The sequence below is a fragment of the Pleurodeles waltl genome, chromosome 7 (assembly GCF_031143425.1).
Source record: "Pleurodeles waltl isolate 20211129_DDA chromosome 7, aPleWal1.hap1.20221129, whole genome shotgun sequence".
NCBI classification, from domain to species: Eukaryota; Metazoa; Chordata; class Amphibia; order Caudata; family Salamandridae; genus Pleurodeles; species Pleurodeles waltl.
In genome coordinates, this window is record NC_090446.1 from 786,417,766 (window position 1) to 786,435,850 (window position 18,085).

Here is an 18,085-nt window from a genome sequence, read left to right on the forward strand (position 1 = left end):
TGTCCCCATCGGACTCTTGTATGTGCTGCCTCTGCTAATGTAGCCTCTGCAACGCTGAGGGTCCCCTGTGACTCCCCCTCCTGGGTTGAGTCCTGACGGTCGTGGGCATGTTCACCTCTCTTCACAAGTCTTCTTTCTTCAGGAATCCACCACTGGTTTTCTTGCAGTCTTTTTCTGGGTGTCTTCCACCTTTTGGGTGATTTTGGGAGAATCCAGTGATTTACTCCTGTTTCCTGGTCGCTGGGGTGGGGGGATGTTGTGCTACTTACCTCTGTGGGTTTCTAGTACCCCCAGCACTCCTGTACACATTCCACTTACCTAGGTGGGGCTCCTGTGTCCGCATTCAATATTTTTAGTATATGGTTTGTGCTCTCCCTTGGGTCACTATTAGTTATTGACATGTGCACTGTTTTCTAACCTTTTCTATGCCTATTTCTGATTGCTAGTATATAATATATATTTAGTGTATTACGTTACCACTACACTAGAGATCCTGGCTTCTAGACATTGCCTACACTTCACAATCTGCAATAGCAGTGCACATGTGTTTGGTGAGGGGTCCCTTAGGGTAGCACAATATATTCTGCGGCCCCTTAGGTACCCTCCCTGGTGTGTGGTAGACACCTATGGTGTTGGCACTTTACACCAGTTCCAGCAACCCCTATTCGTGAATGAGAACAGTGTCTAGGAAGCCAGGGCTCTCTAGAGGTAGCTGTGGATGAGCAGCCAAGGCTTACCCAGGAGGATAAAGGTACTTTATTATAGTAACACTGAACTATACTACTTGAAGGCAGCTCGAGGCCCTCCTCCACCCGCAGGCTCATCCCTGCATCTCATCCCTGGTGGTCTAGTGGCCATCACAAGTATTGCTCTGTCAATCTTTCACTCTTGCCTTTTTTTAAAATTTTCAGCCTTTTTTCTCTTGTTTTTCTTTTATGTTTATTTCTCCCCTCTTTTCCTCTGCCCCCCTGCGAAGCACCTTTCCCCACCCTACTGCCTCCCAGCTGACTTCCCCCCCCCACCCCCCCCACCCCTTCTTAATGGCGTGCGCTGGCACACCAAAGGCAGGCCCATCCGCACCTGGACCGCACCCAGTGCAAGGAACCCTGCATCTCCGTTAAACCACCCATTGGCTCTGTTATGACTTGAGTCCCTCCTCCGCCCTAACACTGGACGACTCACCAACTGCTGCATCATCTCCCCCAAGGACACCCACAGACCTTTCACCTGCAGGAACTGCAACTTCAGTGCCAGCCTCAACAATCTGAAGGTACTCTCCGCACACAAAGATACCAACAACCTCCACAACCCCATCAACTGCTTGCTCCTGAACATCCGCTCCCTCCACAAACATGCCACCCAATGAACCCTGGATCTCTGTTAAACCACCCCCTGGGGCCTGCCCCTGTTATGACTCAAAAGTCCCTCCTGTGCCTCAACACCAGACGTCTCATCAACTGCTGCATCATTTCCCCCAAGGACACTCTCGGACCTTTCACCTGCAGGAACTGCAACTTCAGCGCCAGCCTCAACAATCTGAAGGTACTCTCCGCACACAAAGATACCAACAACCTCCACAACCCCGTCAACTGCTTGCCCCTGAACAGCCGCTCCCTCCACAAACATGCCACCCCAGGAACCCTGGATCTCCGTTAAACCACCCCCTGGGGCCTGCCCCTGTTATGACTCAAAAGTCCCCCCTCTGCCTCAACACCAGACGTCTCATCAACTGCTGCATCATTTCCCCCAAGGACACTCTCTGACCTTTCACCTGCAGGAACTGCAACTTCAGCGCCAGCCTCAACAAGCTGAAGGTACTCTTCACAAACAAAGATACCCACAACCCCATCAACTGCTTGCTCCTGAATATCTGCTCCCTCCACAAACATGCCACCGAACTCTGGGATTTGATAGACACCGCCCAACCGGACATCGCCTTCCTTACCGAGACCTGGACCGACCCCACCTCAGGACCAGACATCACCATCCCCGACAGGCCCTCCCACTCCGGAAAAGGACTCGCCATCGTACACAAGTCCTTACTATGTGTCAAGGCCGTCCCAGAAGAACAATGCACCACCATGGAACACCTTCACTGCCTGATCCACTCCAATCACAACTCCTTCATCCATGGCACCCTGGTGTACAGGCCACCCGCGCAGCTTTAATAGATGACGTTGTAGACATCGCTAATGCCCTGGAGTCAGATTACTACCTCCTCCTTGGTAATCTGAATTTCCACCTTGAGGACTGCGCTGACTCAAACTCCACCGCTCTACTCGACAACCTCACCACCTGCTGCCTCAGACAGCTGGTCTCCGCACCTGCACTCATCGCAGGACACACTGGGCCCCATCTTCACATCAAGCAACTGGATCACCATCAAGAACATCTTCACCTCAGACTGGACCGACCACCGCTGCATATACTTCACAATGCACCGCTGCATACACTGTGCAATCACTGCAGCCCCAGCCTCCCCACCCCCCTTTCAGGAAGTGGAAAGAACTCACCAATGAGCGACTCACAATCGCTCGCCAAATCCCTTTCTCCAATAATGCCAACAAAGCAGCGTGCAATCTCAACGCATGGATCGCCGAATGCTCCCTGTTGCAGTTACCCCCCCCCCCCCCACACTTTTTGCCTGATACTGACTTGACTGAGAAGTGTGCTGGGACCCTGCTAACCAGGCCCCAGCACCAGTGTTCTTTCACCTAAAATGTACCATTGTTTCCACAATTGGCACAACCCTGTCACCCAGGGAAGTCCCTTGTAACTGGTACCAAGGGCCCTGATGCCAGGGAAGGTCTCTAAGGGCTGCAGCATGTCTTATGCCACCCTAGGGACCCCTCACTCAGCACAGACACACTGCTTGCCAGCTTGTGTGCTGGTGGGGAGAAAATGACTACGTCGACATGGCACTCCCCTCAGGGTGCCATGCCAACCTCACACTGCCTTTGGCATAGGTAAGTCACCCCTCTAGCAGGCCTTACAGCCCTAAGGCAGGGTGCACTATACCACAGGTGAGGGCATAGGTGCATGAGCACTGTGCCCCTACAGGGTCTAAGCAAAACCTTAGACATTGTAAGTGCAGGGTAGCCATAAGAGTATATGGTCTGGGAGTCTGTCAAAAACGAACTCCACAGCTCCATAATGGCTACACTGAATGCTGGGAAGTTTGGTATCAAACTTCTCAGAATAATAAACCCACACTGATGCCAGTGTTGGATTTATAAAAAAAAAATGCACAGAGGGCATCTTAGAGATGCCCCCTGTATTTTACCCAATTGTTCAGTGCAGGACTGACTGGTCTGTGCCAGCCTGCTGCTGAGAGACGAGTTTCTGACCCCATGTGGTAAGGGCCTTTGTGCTCTCTGAGGACAGAAACAAAAGCCTGCTCTGGGTGGAGGTGCTTCACACCTCCCCCCTGCAGGAACTGTAACACCTAGCAGTGAGCCTCAAAGGCTCAGGCTTCGTGTTACAATGCCCCAGGGGACTCCAGCTAGTGGAGATGCCCGCCCCCTGGACACAGCCCCCTCTTTTGGCGGCAAGTCCAGGGGAGATAATGAGAAAAACAAGGAGTCGTCACTGGCCAGTCAGGACAGCCCCTAAGGTGTCCTGAGCTGAGGTGACTGACTTTTAGAAATCCTCCATCTTGCAGATGGAGTATTTCCCCCAATAGGATTAGGGATGTGGCCCCCTCCCCTCAGGGAGGAGGCACAAAGAGGGTGTAGCCACCCTCAGGGCTAGTAGCCATTGGCTACTAACCCCCCCAGACCTAAACACACCCCTAAATTGAGTATTTAGGGGCCCCCAGAACCTAGGAAACTAGATTCCTTCAACCTAAGAAGAAGAGGACTGCTGAACTGAAAAACCTGCAGAGGAGACGGAGACACCAACTGCTTTGGCCCCAGCTCTACCTGCCTGTCTCCCCACTTCTAAAGACACTGCTCCAGCGATGCGTTCCCAGGGTCCAGCAACCTCTGAAGCCTCAGAGGACTACCCTGCATCTAGAAGGACCAAGAACTCCAGAGGATAGCGGCTCTGTTCCCCAAAGACTGCGTTTCCCGCCGGAAGCGTGAGACTTTGTACTCTGCACCAGACGCCCCGGCTCAACTTGTGGAGAACAAACACCACAGGGAGGACTCCCCGGCGACTACGAGACCGTGAGTAGCCAGAGTTGAACCCCTGAGCCCCCACAGCGACGCCTGCAGAGGGAATCCCGAGGCTCCCCCTGACCGAGACTGCCTGCTTCCAAGAACCCGACGTCTGGTAGGGACACTGCACCCGCAGCCCCCCAGGACTTGAAGGATCCGACCTCCAGTGCAGGAACGACCCCCAGGTGGCCCTCTCCCTTGCCCAGGTGGTGGCTACCCCGAGGAGCCTCCCCCCCCCCCCCTGTCTGCATCATTGAAGAGACCCCTTGGTCTCCCATTGCTTTCTATTACAAACCTGACGCTTGTTTGCACATTGCACCCGGCCGCCCCCGTGCCGCTGAGGGTGTACTTTGTGTGGACTTGTGTCTCCCCCCGGTGCCCTACAAAACCCGCCTGGTCTGCCCTCCGAAGACGCGGGTACTTACCTGCTGGCAGACTGGAACCAGGGCACTCCCTTCTCCATTGAAGCCTATGCATTTTGGGCACCACTTCGACCTCTGCACCTGACCAGCCCTGAACTGCTGGTGTGGTAATTTTGGGGTTGCTCTGAACCCCCAACGGTGGGCCACCTTGGACCCAAACTTGAACCCCGTAGGTGGTTTAACTTACCTGCAAAAACTAACAAACTCCTACTCCCCCCAGGAACTGTTGAAAATTGCACTAAGTGTCTAGTTCCAAAATAGCTATGTCTTTTATGTGAAAACTGTATATGCTATTTTGCTAATTCAAAGTTCCTAAAGTACCTACCTGCAATACCTTTTGGCCTGGAATTGTCTCAGAGTGTGTGTTCCTCATTTATTGCCTGTATGTGTACAACAAATGCTAAACACTACTCCTCTGATAAGCCTACTGCTCAACCACACTACCACAAAATAGAGCATTAGAATTATCTCTTTTTGACACTATCTTACCTCTAAGGGGAACCCCTGGACTCTGTTCATACTATTCCTTACTTTGAAATAGTGCATACAGAGCCAACTTCCTACATCCTCCCTATCCATACCCTGTCAGGTAAACTAAGTCACCTCACTCCTGGCACACACTCCACAAACTTTGGAAGATCCTCAAATGGAATCCAGCACTTTAGTCACTAGAAAGCTTGACTACGGCAACAGCCTCTACGCTGGCACCTCAACTAGAAACATCAAAAAACTACAACTCATTCAGAATGCCACCACCAGGCTCATTCTGGACCTCCCTCGCCGAGAACACATCTCCCAACACCTGAGGACCCTCCATTGGCTACAGTTTGAGTAGCGAATCACTTTCAAGCTGCTCACCCACACGTACAAAGCCATACACAACACAGGACCAGCGTACCTGAACCAACACCACGTCTCCTTCCACACCCCCACCAGATCCCTCCACTCGACCCAGATGACCCTGGCCACCATCCCTCGTGTCCACAAAACCGTCTGAGGACTACCCTTCACCTACATTGCAGCAAAGAGCTGGAACAACCTCAGACAAAGCCAGTCACCACTCATCTTCAGAAAGAACCTCAAGACGTGGCTCTTTGGATGAGGCCCCTCCCCTCCAGTGACTTTAGACACTCACGGGTGGGTAGCCGCATTTTACAAAAACTGATTGATTTACTAATAATGGAATGCAAAGTGAAGTCTCCCACCCTAGGATAGAGGGTAGTTAGAGGGGAGCTGGGAGAACTTGGGACCCCAAAAGGTGAGCACTTTATTGACATTGCAACCAGGAGAGCATAGGTAAGTACCTGGTCTTCCCAAGGACTAACAAGAGGACTCAGAAAATGGATTGTGCATGACTAGACCAGGAGAACCCAAAAGGTGGATTCTGGAAGATGAGGATCCACTACCCACCCATCTGTGAATGAGGATCTGGATCAGAGAAAAGATCAGCTGTGGTGCCCAGGAGCTGCATGATGTCCTGCGCTGTTCGCAGATGATCAGTGGTTACGAGAACCTCCAACAAGCCGTGGCAAAAGCAAGATGGGGGCAAAGGTTGCAAAGCTGAAGAGGACCACCAAGGTCCGGGGGTACCCTCAGCAGTCAGAAGAGCCAGCAGAAGCATTTGCTGATTTCCCCCTCCCCCCGCAACCCATTGGCAGCAGGCACAGTAAGCTGTGGCAAGACCTAATCAGCACACCTGGAGAGGACTCTGCGTCACTGGAGCGGCAGGAGAGACTGTCCTTGCAAGGATGAAGTGCTGGAGGACAGGGCGTCTGACCTGAAGATCCCTTGGCACAGGAGACCAGCCTTGGGCTCCTGCAAGGGTTGGAGTGCACAGGGGTGCTGTCCTGCAAAGGCAAACAAGGGCTCACCGTCTCCCAGAACAGAGGACAGATAGGACCCAAGGGGACCACTTCAGACCACTGCCTGTGTTGCAGGATCCATGCAGCCGGTCGTCGCTGTAGGTGCCTGCAGATGGATGAGAGCGACTCCTTCACTCCAAGGGAGAATCCTTGGTACAGCTGAAGTCTTGCCGACCCGAGGATATACTGTTGTGGAAATGTTGGAGTTGCTGGAAGGAGCAGAGGAAACAATTCACCGTGCAGCAGTCATCTTGGGAGTTGCAGTAGTGTCGGTTCCCTAAGTATCCAGTTACAGTGGCCAAGGGCACAAGTAAACAATGCAGAGAAGACCTGCACACCGATTCTGGGGACCCACCCGTAAGAGTCCCTAGATACCCTGAAACGGGGGTTTGGTCGCTTTGCACAGTAACCACCTAACAGAGGGGGTCACGGACGTCACCTACCTGGCCACTCAGATGCTCCTAAGGGCCTCTGCATATCTTGTTTTCAAGATGCCAAAATTGACTGGCCACTTGGAGAAGCTCTGGGGACCACCCCTGGGGGAGAGCGGGGTGTCAGGGGGATTGGTCACTCCCCTTTCCTTAGTCAAGTTTCACATCAGAGCAGAGTCCAGGGGTCACTGGGCTGGTGTAAACCAGTTAATGCAAGGAGAGCACTAGATGTGTCCTTCGAAGCAAACCAGTGGCTTGGGAGACTACCTCTCCCAAGCCTTGTAACACCTACTTCCTCCCCTCTCCTGTAGGAAATACTTTGCTCTGCCTTCCCCAGCTCAAGCTAGTCAAGCAGCAGAAACCTGTCAGATGGCTGCTTCAGCATGGTCTGCCTGCAAACACACAAAGACTGGTAGGAGAGCAATAGAGGGAGGGATCCTCCAAGGAGCCCAGAGTTCACAGAATCACGCAACTGATACTGGCAACAGTATTGGGGTATGATTCAGACATGTTTGACACCCAACATGCCCAGGTTCAGTTACATTAAGTTGCAGGACCACTGTAGCCAGTACACGGGTAAAATGGCTTCCCCACACTTGTGCAGTCCAGAGGATTCAAACTGGAGTTTGATGGGGCACCTCTGCTCATGCAGGGGTGCACTCACACACAGGGACCTACACCCTGCCCTCTGGGCTGGAAGGGCCTATCATAGAGGTGACTTATAGTGACCTAATGTAGTGAAAGGGTGCATGCACCTTTTCAAGCAGGCAGGCCTGCAGACATTTTACATGGTCACCCATGGGTGGGAAAATGCATGTTGCAGCCTGTGGGGGGGGGGGGGGGGGGGGGGGGGACTCCTGGTGTCCCAATGCCCTGGGTACCCTAGTACCGTATACTAGGGGAATTTACAAGGGGACACCAGTTTGCCAATTGTGGAGTGCACAAACGGTCCAAGCTAACCACATTTGGAGGAAGTGAGCACAATTACTGGGGTCCTGGTTAGCCGGATCCCAGTGAAAACAGACCACACTAATAGCAGGCAGGAAGTGAGGCTTACCATGCCAAAGAGGCTACTTTCCTACAACCACTGGTACTTTTTACAAGGGACTTAGCTGTGTGCCAGCTGTGGAAACAATTGTAAAGTTCAGGGGGAAAAAGGGATACTGGGGTCAGGTTAGCAGGGTCCAGCACACTCAGTCAAGTTAGAATCAAGACTAGGCAAAAAGTAGGGTGCAACCATGCCAGAAGGTGCACTTCCTACAGTGGCATTGTGTTGTGCAGTAGCATGTATTGAGAGGAATTAGTGGGGAGTAATTCTGTGGAATAAAACGTAGTTATGTACGTTGGAGTGGAAATGTGGCATCACAGAGTTAAATTGTGTTGAGTATAATGGAATTGTATTGTGAAGAGGAATAATGCAGCGTGGAAATTTGTAGAGGTGAATTTATTGGCGTGTCATTATGTGGCATGGAGGGGAATAATGTGAAGTTGAAATTTGTGGGTTGGAATTAGATGTTGAAATGTGAAGTTTGCACTTGTGTGGCACTTTTGAATCACGTGGGGTTTAATGCTGGTCTTCATGGGCCAATTAACTGCACCTCAGTTATTATTGCAAGGCCACTGCAGCACCCAGAAGCCTTGGTTTTGGTAAATGGTGGTTTTACTATGCACATTTGGGTTCTAGATGCCAGGGAATATATTTAAAAAAAAAGTGGTGTGGTGGCGATCAACCAGTATGGGCATGGTTAGGACCCCCACCCCAACTGAAGGGGGCAACAGGCTTTCAGCTCTCCCCTGTACACTAAAACAACCGATCCCAGGGCAAGCAACAGGACATTTGATTATTTGGGGTTTTGGTTTCACATTTGTGCCATGAGAGCTTGCTTGGCTAACTCAAAACCATCCCACTTGGAATGACGAGGGCTGCAATTTTGGATTGCTGCCATGTAGAAAAATCCATCCACAAGACCTAGATACATCTGAAAACTAAAAACTGGGTGAGTCCAGGGTGGTGTGCTTCACATGCACCATTTTCTTGCCCACAATGCCATGCAAATCTCCACTTTTGCTTGAAATCACATTTTGTGATAGACCCCTTCAAAATCTGCAGGAATCCACATAATCTCCTCCCCTCCCCAAACAGGATTTTGGCTATTCCCTCACAGGCAACTTGCCCATCTACACAAGTGAGGTATAATTTTAACCTGTAGACTAAGGGGAACGTTGGGTGGCAGGAAGTTTGTCCTGGTGATCCCACAGAAATATAGGAACAATTTGATTGAGCTAAATTTGAGGTTTGCTGAGGATTCTGGGTAAGAAAACACTGGGGGACCCACGCAAGTCAAACCTCCCTGGACTCCCTTGGATGTCTAGTCACCATATATAGCTACTGAACTCAGGACAAAAAATGCAGCCCCTCCCCAGCACAACAAATGTTACTACCCCATGTCTCTACATTTTCCTGTTAAATGGGAGTGTTTTATTTTTTTTTTTAAAAAAGGCACGAAAACGTATATTTGAGAAAGAAGGGTCCTATAATTCACATGCTAGCATGGGCACCCCAGAATTCAAAGATGTGCAATAACCACTGCTTGTCACCTTTATCTTGTGTCCATTTTGGAAATAAAGGTCTCCTTGATATCTAATTTTCAGTCTTTATATTTCACCAAATGAATTGCTGTATACCCAGTACACAATGAAATCCCATTGCTTTGTAGCTACTTTGTAGCTCTTACTGGCTCTCGGTACCTAGAGTTCTAGATGAACCTACAAACCCTATAAATCCCAGCAACCAAAGAGTCCAGCAGATGTTACACAAATAACCCCTTGGTGAATTCAGAACTGTCTACTTTTCAGAAGTGTTTAGTTTTGAGATCCAGCATTGGTTTCATACTTATTTCTGTCACTAACTGGAAGGAGGCTAAAAGCACGCAACAAAATAGTAAAACTGGGGTATAGGTGTCAGTAAAACACCCCCCCCAAAAAAAAAAACGGGTAGTGAAGGGGGTTAAAAGTAGTTCTGTGGCCGTTTGGGCACAAGGAAGTTTGGAGACGTGTGTAGGGAAAGTTAGCTGACTTCATCCTGGTTCAACAGCAACCGTTGACTTGAGGACTTTAATTCCCAAAAAGAGAGCTGGAATTTGTACTGAGCAGGTGGTCCACCGTGATCAGCATGAAATCTCACCCAGGCTAAGACAGACAGGGAAACGGAACACCTAAATATAGGTCAGTGCAGACAATTCCTAGTTTACATGAATAGCAGTACATATGCACGAGGTGCTTCGTTTAAGTGCTCTCAGCCTACCCTTTCTAAAAAGGCTTGAACCATCGGAACTCTTCTCTGGCGAGATAGCAAAACCGTATAATTGGCTAGAACTAATGATTAACTCAAAGTGCAAAAAACACTAAAGATGTGACTCCCTCCCCCCCATCACAGGCTGGTGAGTTCATAAATTCTTCGAAATGAATACACGAGAGCATGCACAGCCAAGCAAATGCATTTTAAATGTAAAACCACAGGTTCTAATTTAATTTAAAAGGTTTATTTAACAATTTTTCACTTTACACTGCGCAGTACACCAAACAAAAAAGGTTTCTCAACACAAGATTAATCGTGGCTTTGGAATTTCATACAAACACCAAAGCCAAACCCTTATAACTGTTCTCGAAGGAAATGCAATTAAACTAAAGCTCTCATACGAGTGGGTTTACATTAGACTCCTCGTGCATTCAAAACAGTAGAACAGGTAGAAGGGTAACTTTACAATTCAACAGTTAAACCAAAAAATGCCAACTGTTGTCTATGGAATAGGTAATTGAAAATGAATGTCTAACCCTGCATCCATTGTTTAATTCTGTGTTTTAAAATAAAACAGTCCAGATTACACTTACAGTAAGCATAAATGACAAGCATGTATTGCATTTAAAAAAAAAAAAAGTCTAATTAACATTTAAATTCCCCAGGCACCAGTCATGTTGGACATGTTGGACATTCCAGCCATTCCATTTACACCCAAGGACGGTCGGCTGGTATTACTGTAGTAGCTGCTACTTAAACCACTCTGGCTACCTGCAATAAAAAGAAAAGGGAGGCGGCGGTCAATTACACATCACACAAGTGGAATATATTGTGGTGGTACAGGACAGCAACTACTACGTTTGTAGGACAAGTGTGCTCGTCTATGATCCATTATCCCGGGAAGTCAATTAACGCCTCTTTTTAACACCATTATACTACAACAATGCACCACTTCGCCATGGCAAGGGAGGAACATACGAGAGACCCCAGAAACTACCGCCTGGGCTAACATTTACACCGATCTTGCAGGCGCCTAAAGCAAAGGTCCTTTGTTTACATGGAGTATTTAAAAAAAACTGTTCAAATCTAGTACACCGCTGCTTTCAGCGCTTGAGGATAAAGACAGCTGGTCCAGCACTCCTTGAAAAGCAGGCGGATGATAATACCCATCTTAAACCACAATCCACTCCCATGGGAAGATCAACAAGAGATCTGTCGGCTATGGAGTCAAGTTGAAGTGCATTTGAGACAGCCATGTGAGACTGCGCTGGTACTTTGTTGAAGACTCAAGGGTACTGACTGGAATTAAGCAACACACATTTAAGTATGCAGTTTGCACAGTTGCTAAAGAAACAATGGGGCTTACCGTATGCACTCATGCTGCTTTGACTTCCATATGCTGCACCATAGCTTCCAGTTAATGGCTGGTTATTCGGACTTCCATAACTGGCCTGGCTCCCTGTTTCACAAACGAATTAAATTTAGAAAGAAAGCCAAAAGTACGCCCTATGCGTTGTATAACTGTTCAAAATGTCTTTATTATAAGCCAGTACACGATATGCACCATCACATAGCAGAACAGTTGAAAACTAGATAGAAATACAACAGCCTAAATGTAACAATCCCCCCCCCCCCCCTTTAAAATGGAAAAAATATATATTTAACACTAAACGCGAAGGAGAATTTGCATCCTAGGAATGCAAGCCTTTTCTACTGCCCACCAAGTTTCACCCAAGAACCAAATGCCATGCCTGCCCTACAGGGGAACCTCCCAATGAAATATGCAGTAACTGGAGCACCTGGCCATGCAACATTCAGGCGCGTAGACAGCGTGCACGAAATAATCACTATTAAACTGGAAAGGTAAACACCATGTTAAGTATTAAAACATACCCATCCCAGCCATCATTTGGCTACTGTAGGCACCACCAGCGCCTCCTGCCGTAGAATTCAGGAATAGCTCGACGTATCTGTGTTCTATCAATAAAAAGGGAAATATGAGTCGTCGGGGACAATGGTATCGGCTGTACTGAGAGAGTAGGGAAACCTAAAAGACAGTCACTATTAAAGGGCGAAATAATAAAGTCATACAGGATGCCCACAACTCTGCGCCAATTTTCCTGCTTCCTCCGAGAAATATCGCAATCCGCAGGTAGAGACGAGAAAACTTACGCATATTGGCTTTATCTTTAGACATGGCAGCTACAGCATCCTCATGCGTAGCAAACTCGACATCCGCCTCTCCCGTTACTCTACCATCCGACCCAACTTCAATATGTACTCTGACTGGGTTCAGTGGGGAAAAGAACTGAAAAACAAAAAGGAGTCATTGAAATCCGACGAATGTCGGCTTTGAACACTCACCCACTTAGTGTGGACAAGTAGCCAGAGTGCACCCTAACAAAAAACTCATAACTACACCTACGTTGTAGATGTCAGTTTCGGTAGCTCTGTAAGGCAACCCCCTCATGTGTACACAGTGCCCAGTTGTACTTTGGAAAGTTGAAGTTCCGTCACCGTAGCTATTATCTGACAACCCTAAAATACAGAGAATAAATTAAATTAGCCTATTGCCGATACTATGTTTTTGATTATTATTTTTATTTTATGAGATACATACCCCTTCCGTATCGGTTATCCGAGCCAAAGCCATAGCCGCCATCACTGTACCCATTGTAATCGTCATATCCGCCATAGCCTGTAAACAACATACAAACGAGATCAGATCTTTAGCACAAAAAGGTATTTATGCCACACTCCACCTAGCACACATGCCAAACGAGCCCACTTAATTTACTCACATCCCTAACGTCCACTGAAAGCCTCGCCAACTATGCAATGCGACCACACAGGTCTCATTGCCGACATAAAAGGGTAACACTTTAATGGAGACATTACCAACAAATGAAACATACCGCCACCGTAGCCTCCACGTCGCATCCGATCAAAACCAGCTCCTCTGCCCATACTATATCCTCTTCCGGCACCCGGTCTGTCATAGGGACCAGGCCGTTGCATGGCCATGAGTTTCCGAGGGGGATCATAATGAGTGCGAACTTCTGCTCGACTGCTCTTGAAAATTTCAATGTACCTAAGACACGCCACAAAAAGTATTAGCTTAATATCTTCAGTTCAAAAAGTTTAAACGAGACTTGAGGTTTAACCAAAAATAAAGTGGCCTTTGGCAGTGAACTCAGTTCAGCCACAGATGTGTAGTAAACATCTGTAATCGCCATAAAATATAAGTAGCAACCCAATCCTTTAAAGGTTGGGAAGGGCAGTTACTGGAAGCATGAAATAACTGCTTAAGTAACATGAACACATTTGATGGGTTAGCAAAATTAGCCTCCACTAAGATTCTAACCCATTCATGCAGTTTAGCACGCAAACGTATTTAAATATGGAGCTATGCTATCAATATGTAAAATAAATGTACATAAAGAAACTTTAAATATTTCTAGTTTAAAGCACCATAATCAGACAACATGGGCTGAACTATGGCCGATTCGTTTGCGTTTTCACCAATGAAGGTGTAATAACAATAAGTTATTTTATCAAACTCGTTTACTCTAAAGCATTGTTTACTCGTTATACCATGAGAAGTGAAATTGATATACCATAAGAAAAGTGACTTAACCAACCAACCATCCATCCCCACCTGTGCCCTATTCTTTCCTTGTGTTTCTTTAGAGCCTTTTCAGCTATTTCCTGTGAAGCAAACTGCACGAACGCCTCCCCCGTACTCCTCCCCTGGAAGTCCACCGGCAATGTTATCCCATTTGGCACGATTTCCAACCCTTCAACCCAAGGACAAATAACCCCAATTGGGGGGCAACATTAACATCACATGCCCAAAAATCTTAATGCTTTAAAAAAACACCATAATTTCAATACTGTGCGGTAGTATAGCGCTTGTACTTTTAACATTCAATATCAAGGCACTGTAAGATAATTAACACACCCAGCATTAAGTTTGTACGGTGAAGAAACTGAAAGTCAGGGTGTTTTAATTGAACATGAAAAAGCAAACAGACATTAAGGAAATAAAACAGCAGACACCTACATACAGTGACCACAAAATAAAATGCAACTCAGATCTTTATGCTAAACCTAAGCAATGAATGCGGGTTGTAAACTGCATGCCGATGACCACGTCCAGTCTACTTAAGTAGTGATTTACAATATGTCGAGAAGTGGGACAGGATAAAAAGATGTGGTTACAAAGTTTTAAGGTGTAGACACTTAAACAAGTATTTAAGGGTAATTTGCGAAGTACGAACAGCAGCTGATTGCACCACCTAAATGCGATTAAACTATTTGAGTACACACTATTTTCTTAGAAAAAGACAGAAAGCTTAAATGGCAATTTGCATGTTCTAGATTTTAAAGTCTATCACTGAAGTTGGAAGGCAGTAGCAAGGAAAGAATAACATTCGGAAAATCGGCGCACGCGGTACTACAGAACCAATTTTAAAACAATACAGATTCGAAATCGTAAACAACGGTCCAATGTGAAGCGCAGGAGCTTATGTTCAATACTGCTGCGTAGCCAAGCGGTAATAGTTAATCACAAACACGTTTACACAGGAACACGACTTACCCGAGAAGAACTGCACGATCTCTTCTTTACTACACCCAAATGGGAGACCGCGAAGGCGAGCGAAGCCATCATTTGCCGTGTCTGGGCTATTGGGCCCTGTGTGTTTTAAGACCCAATCCATTTCCACGTTGTTTGATCTGAACACTTAAATAAAAAATAAATAAACGCGTGATGAGAATAAGTAGGAGGCTGTTGAACAACCTACGAGTATGAACGGTAGTGGAAAACTCAAAACCAACCCTCAACGTATCGGTGGCCCATTGTTTCACGGTCCTTTTTAAGCGCCATCTTCACGTCTTCTTCGTCTTCCAGTTCAACGAAAGCTTCTCCACTAGGCCTTCCCTCGCGGGTGTAAATAAAACGAATACCTCCAGATCCATTTAATATTTTACACTCTGAAAAGAAAGAGTGAAATGCACGTTTCAGTCTAGCACCGAACAAGAAAGTAAGTTTAGTCTCGCCACTGACTGAGGTGAAGATCAACTGTGTCTCGACGGCGAAGTCGCATTTAAAAGTTCAAATTCTAGCTCGGAGTATCCGTGATGTACAGTATGTGCCACACAATGTACGGTGAGCTTACCGGAAAAGAAACGCTCGATCTCGTCGGTGGAGCAAGACCAGGGCAAACCACGGACCTTCACCACGTAACCCTCGCCTCCTTCAGACATCTTGTGCGACTTAGGTGACACTACAATTTCAACATTAGATGTGTTAAATGAAAAGTAATAAACTAAAGTGGCCTACTTGGTCATTTTTTTTTTTTAAAAAAGGCAGTTAAACACGCCTCCAAGTTAAAATACTAAACCACCACCCAAACCGGCTTCCCCGAATTACAACCTAAAGGAAGCGACACTGTGTCTCGTGTGTCGCCATACGAAAGGCAACCAAAATGTTTCAGCAGCCCCGAAGGCGGCGGCCATTACAGGAGAAAAACATAAGGGAAATGGCGGATTCGCCATAGTACTTCCTGGCCTGCCTACAACAAACCCAGACATCGTACATTCCAGTGATGAAACAGAACGCCACCTTAGTGGGGGCATCGAATCAACGAGTAAAACATATACTACCCCAAAGTTACTAAATAACTTTCCCGTGGCGAAAGAGGAACACAATGGACCTAAAATGGCGGCGGGGCAGGCCTTGCAAGAGCGTCCACCACCAAGAACGCCACACCGCTTTTCCAAAGGCTAGCTTTTCATACCAGAAGGAACATTATTAGCCATACAAACAAATAACAAGCTCGGAGAAAAAAGTAAAGGCAACACAGTGAGGCCCAAACACTTACCACTACAACAAGAGATCCAACGGTGACAACGGCGTGGTCGACAGTGAACGAACAAACGCTCGAAACGGATTATAACCAAACAACGGGCGCAGACGCAGTGAACAGGGGGCGGGGTCTGCGTTTTCGCCGGACGTGCGCAGCAGAAACAGAAGACCCGCCCTGTTACGTCTGCCCTTTCAAGAGCAGCTCCGTACAATCATCGACATAAAGGATCGTCTAGTTCTAGACTCCGCCCGCTCTGAGAGTTTCTCAAATTTGGAGTTGCCTCATGGGAAGTGTAGTATTTAGAGGTCGTGACAATGTGGCGTAAAACGGGCATTTAACTAAGTTTGATTTATTTTTGCAATTCCTGTGAAAGCCAGTTTGAAATGCATTATTCCCTTCGTTTGTGACGAATTCTATGGCAGAACAGGAGGCTCAGGTTATGCTTCTCTTTCTATGCTTTAATAAGCACATCAGCCAATCAGTACAGAGAAAAACACTACATATCCCATGAACATTCAAGTATTACATGGCAAATGCTAGCACAGGTGTTTTAATAAGAAATTATTAATGAGTGTTTATGTATTTTGAATAATGAATTCATGTAGAAAATGAAATAAAGTAGAAAAATAATGCACACATTTGAAAATGTGACCTCGAAGACGGCCACCAATGTTAACAATATGTGCTAATCAATGATTAATTAATATTTATGAAATATTGAATATATATGTTAGACTGGTGCAGTAATATGCCCTATTAAGGGTTATGAAGTATGCTTTAAACTTTATTCATTGTAGGCCTTAACTTAGCAAATGTCTTGGCCTATTTTGCCAGGTCTCAAAATGTATTTCTTAGCGTTTAATAAAAATGCTGACCAAGTGAATTAAACTGTGAAATGTCTATTGTACTGTTAAATGTGCTTAACAGGAGCTTTTCATATGAACTAACTGCTAAAAGATGATGTGTTTGCTAATGTAACATTTTATGTGTAATGTGTGTGTGAGACTGACTTTCCCAGGACAAGAACAGTGAAGATACTGACTAGAGTGGAAGCTGCAACAATATTGTTACCTGACGAGCCGGGTGATGTGAACATCGTAAGGCGAACCATTCAACAGTATGAGAACGGAGAAATACTAGAATTCATAGATTTGGTATAGTAGTGTTATTGGACAGAGTGCGAACATACGATTAACTGACCAACAGGGAATTAGGGGATAGTTTAGGTGAATTTGATATAACAACGCAACAGAAGGAAGAGACTTCAGAACCTTAGGAGAGATTTGAGATTTACAAGAGAGACATTCATACAGACATTGGGCTCATATTCCCTAACTGAGAGCCTGATGCCTTGCTGTTCGACTGATGTCCTGAGGACAAAAACTGAGGCCCTCATTCTGACCTTGGCGGGCGGCGGAGGCCGCCCGCCAAAGTCCCGCCGTCAGGTTACCGTTCCGCGGTCGAAAGACCGCGGCGGTAATTCTGACTTTCCCGCTGGGCTGGCGGGCGGTCTCCTTCAGACCGCCAGCCAGCCCAGCGGGAAAGAGGCTTCCACGATGAAGCCGGCTCGGAATCGAGCCGGCGGAGTGGAAGCTGTGCGACGGGTGCAGTTGCACCCGTCGCGTATTTCACTGTCTGCGCAGCAGACAGTGAAATACATGTAGGGGCCCTCTTACGGGGGCCCCTGCAATGCCCATGCCAGTGGCATGGGCACTGCAGGGGCCCCCAGGGGCCCCGCGACCCCCCCTACCACCATCCGGATCTCGGCGGTCCGACCGCCGGGATCTGGATGGCGGTAGGGGGGGTCAGAATCCCCGCGGCGGTGCAGCAAGCTGCGCCGCCGCGGAGGATTCAATGGGGCCGCGGTACACTGGCGGGACCCCGCCAGTGGTGCCGGTCCGACCGCGGCTTTACCGCCGCGGTCGGAATCCCCATTGAAGCACCGCCGGCTTGTCGGCGGTGCTCCCGCGGTCCTCCGCCCTGGCGGTCAAAGACCGCCAGGGTCAGAATGAGGGCCTGAGTCTGCTTTGCTGACCCATACCAAG

At 47.6% G+C, this 18,085-nt stretch overlaps 1 protein-coding gene across 1 annotated transcript; it reads right to left on the reverse strand.

Moving 5' to 3' along the window:
* Positions 1–10,392: 10,392 nt before the first annotated feature.
* HNRNPH1 (heterogeneous nuclear ribonucleoprotein H1) lies at positions 10,393–16,306 on the reverse strand. Its single transcript, XM_069199311.1, has 12 exons — positions 16,056–16,306; positions 15,351–15,458; positions 15,010–15,165; positions 14,771–14,914; positions 13,829–13,967; positions 13,086–13,261; positions 12,791–12,868; positions 12,596–12,708; positions 12,343–12,478; positions 12,064–12,147; positions 11,537–11,629; positions 10,393–10,941 (listed from the first exon to the last, which is right to left on the reverse strand). The coding sequence occupies exons 2-12, from the start codon at positions 15,436–15,438 to the stop codon at positions 10,823–10,825; spliced, it is 1,326 nt and encodes a 441-aa protein (XP_069055412.1). The 5' UTR covers positions 15,439–15,458; positions 16,056–16,306; the 3' UTR covers positions 10,393–10,822.
* Positions 16,307–18,085: the final 1,779 nt, after the last annotated feature.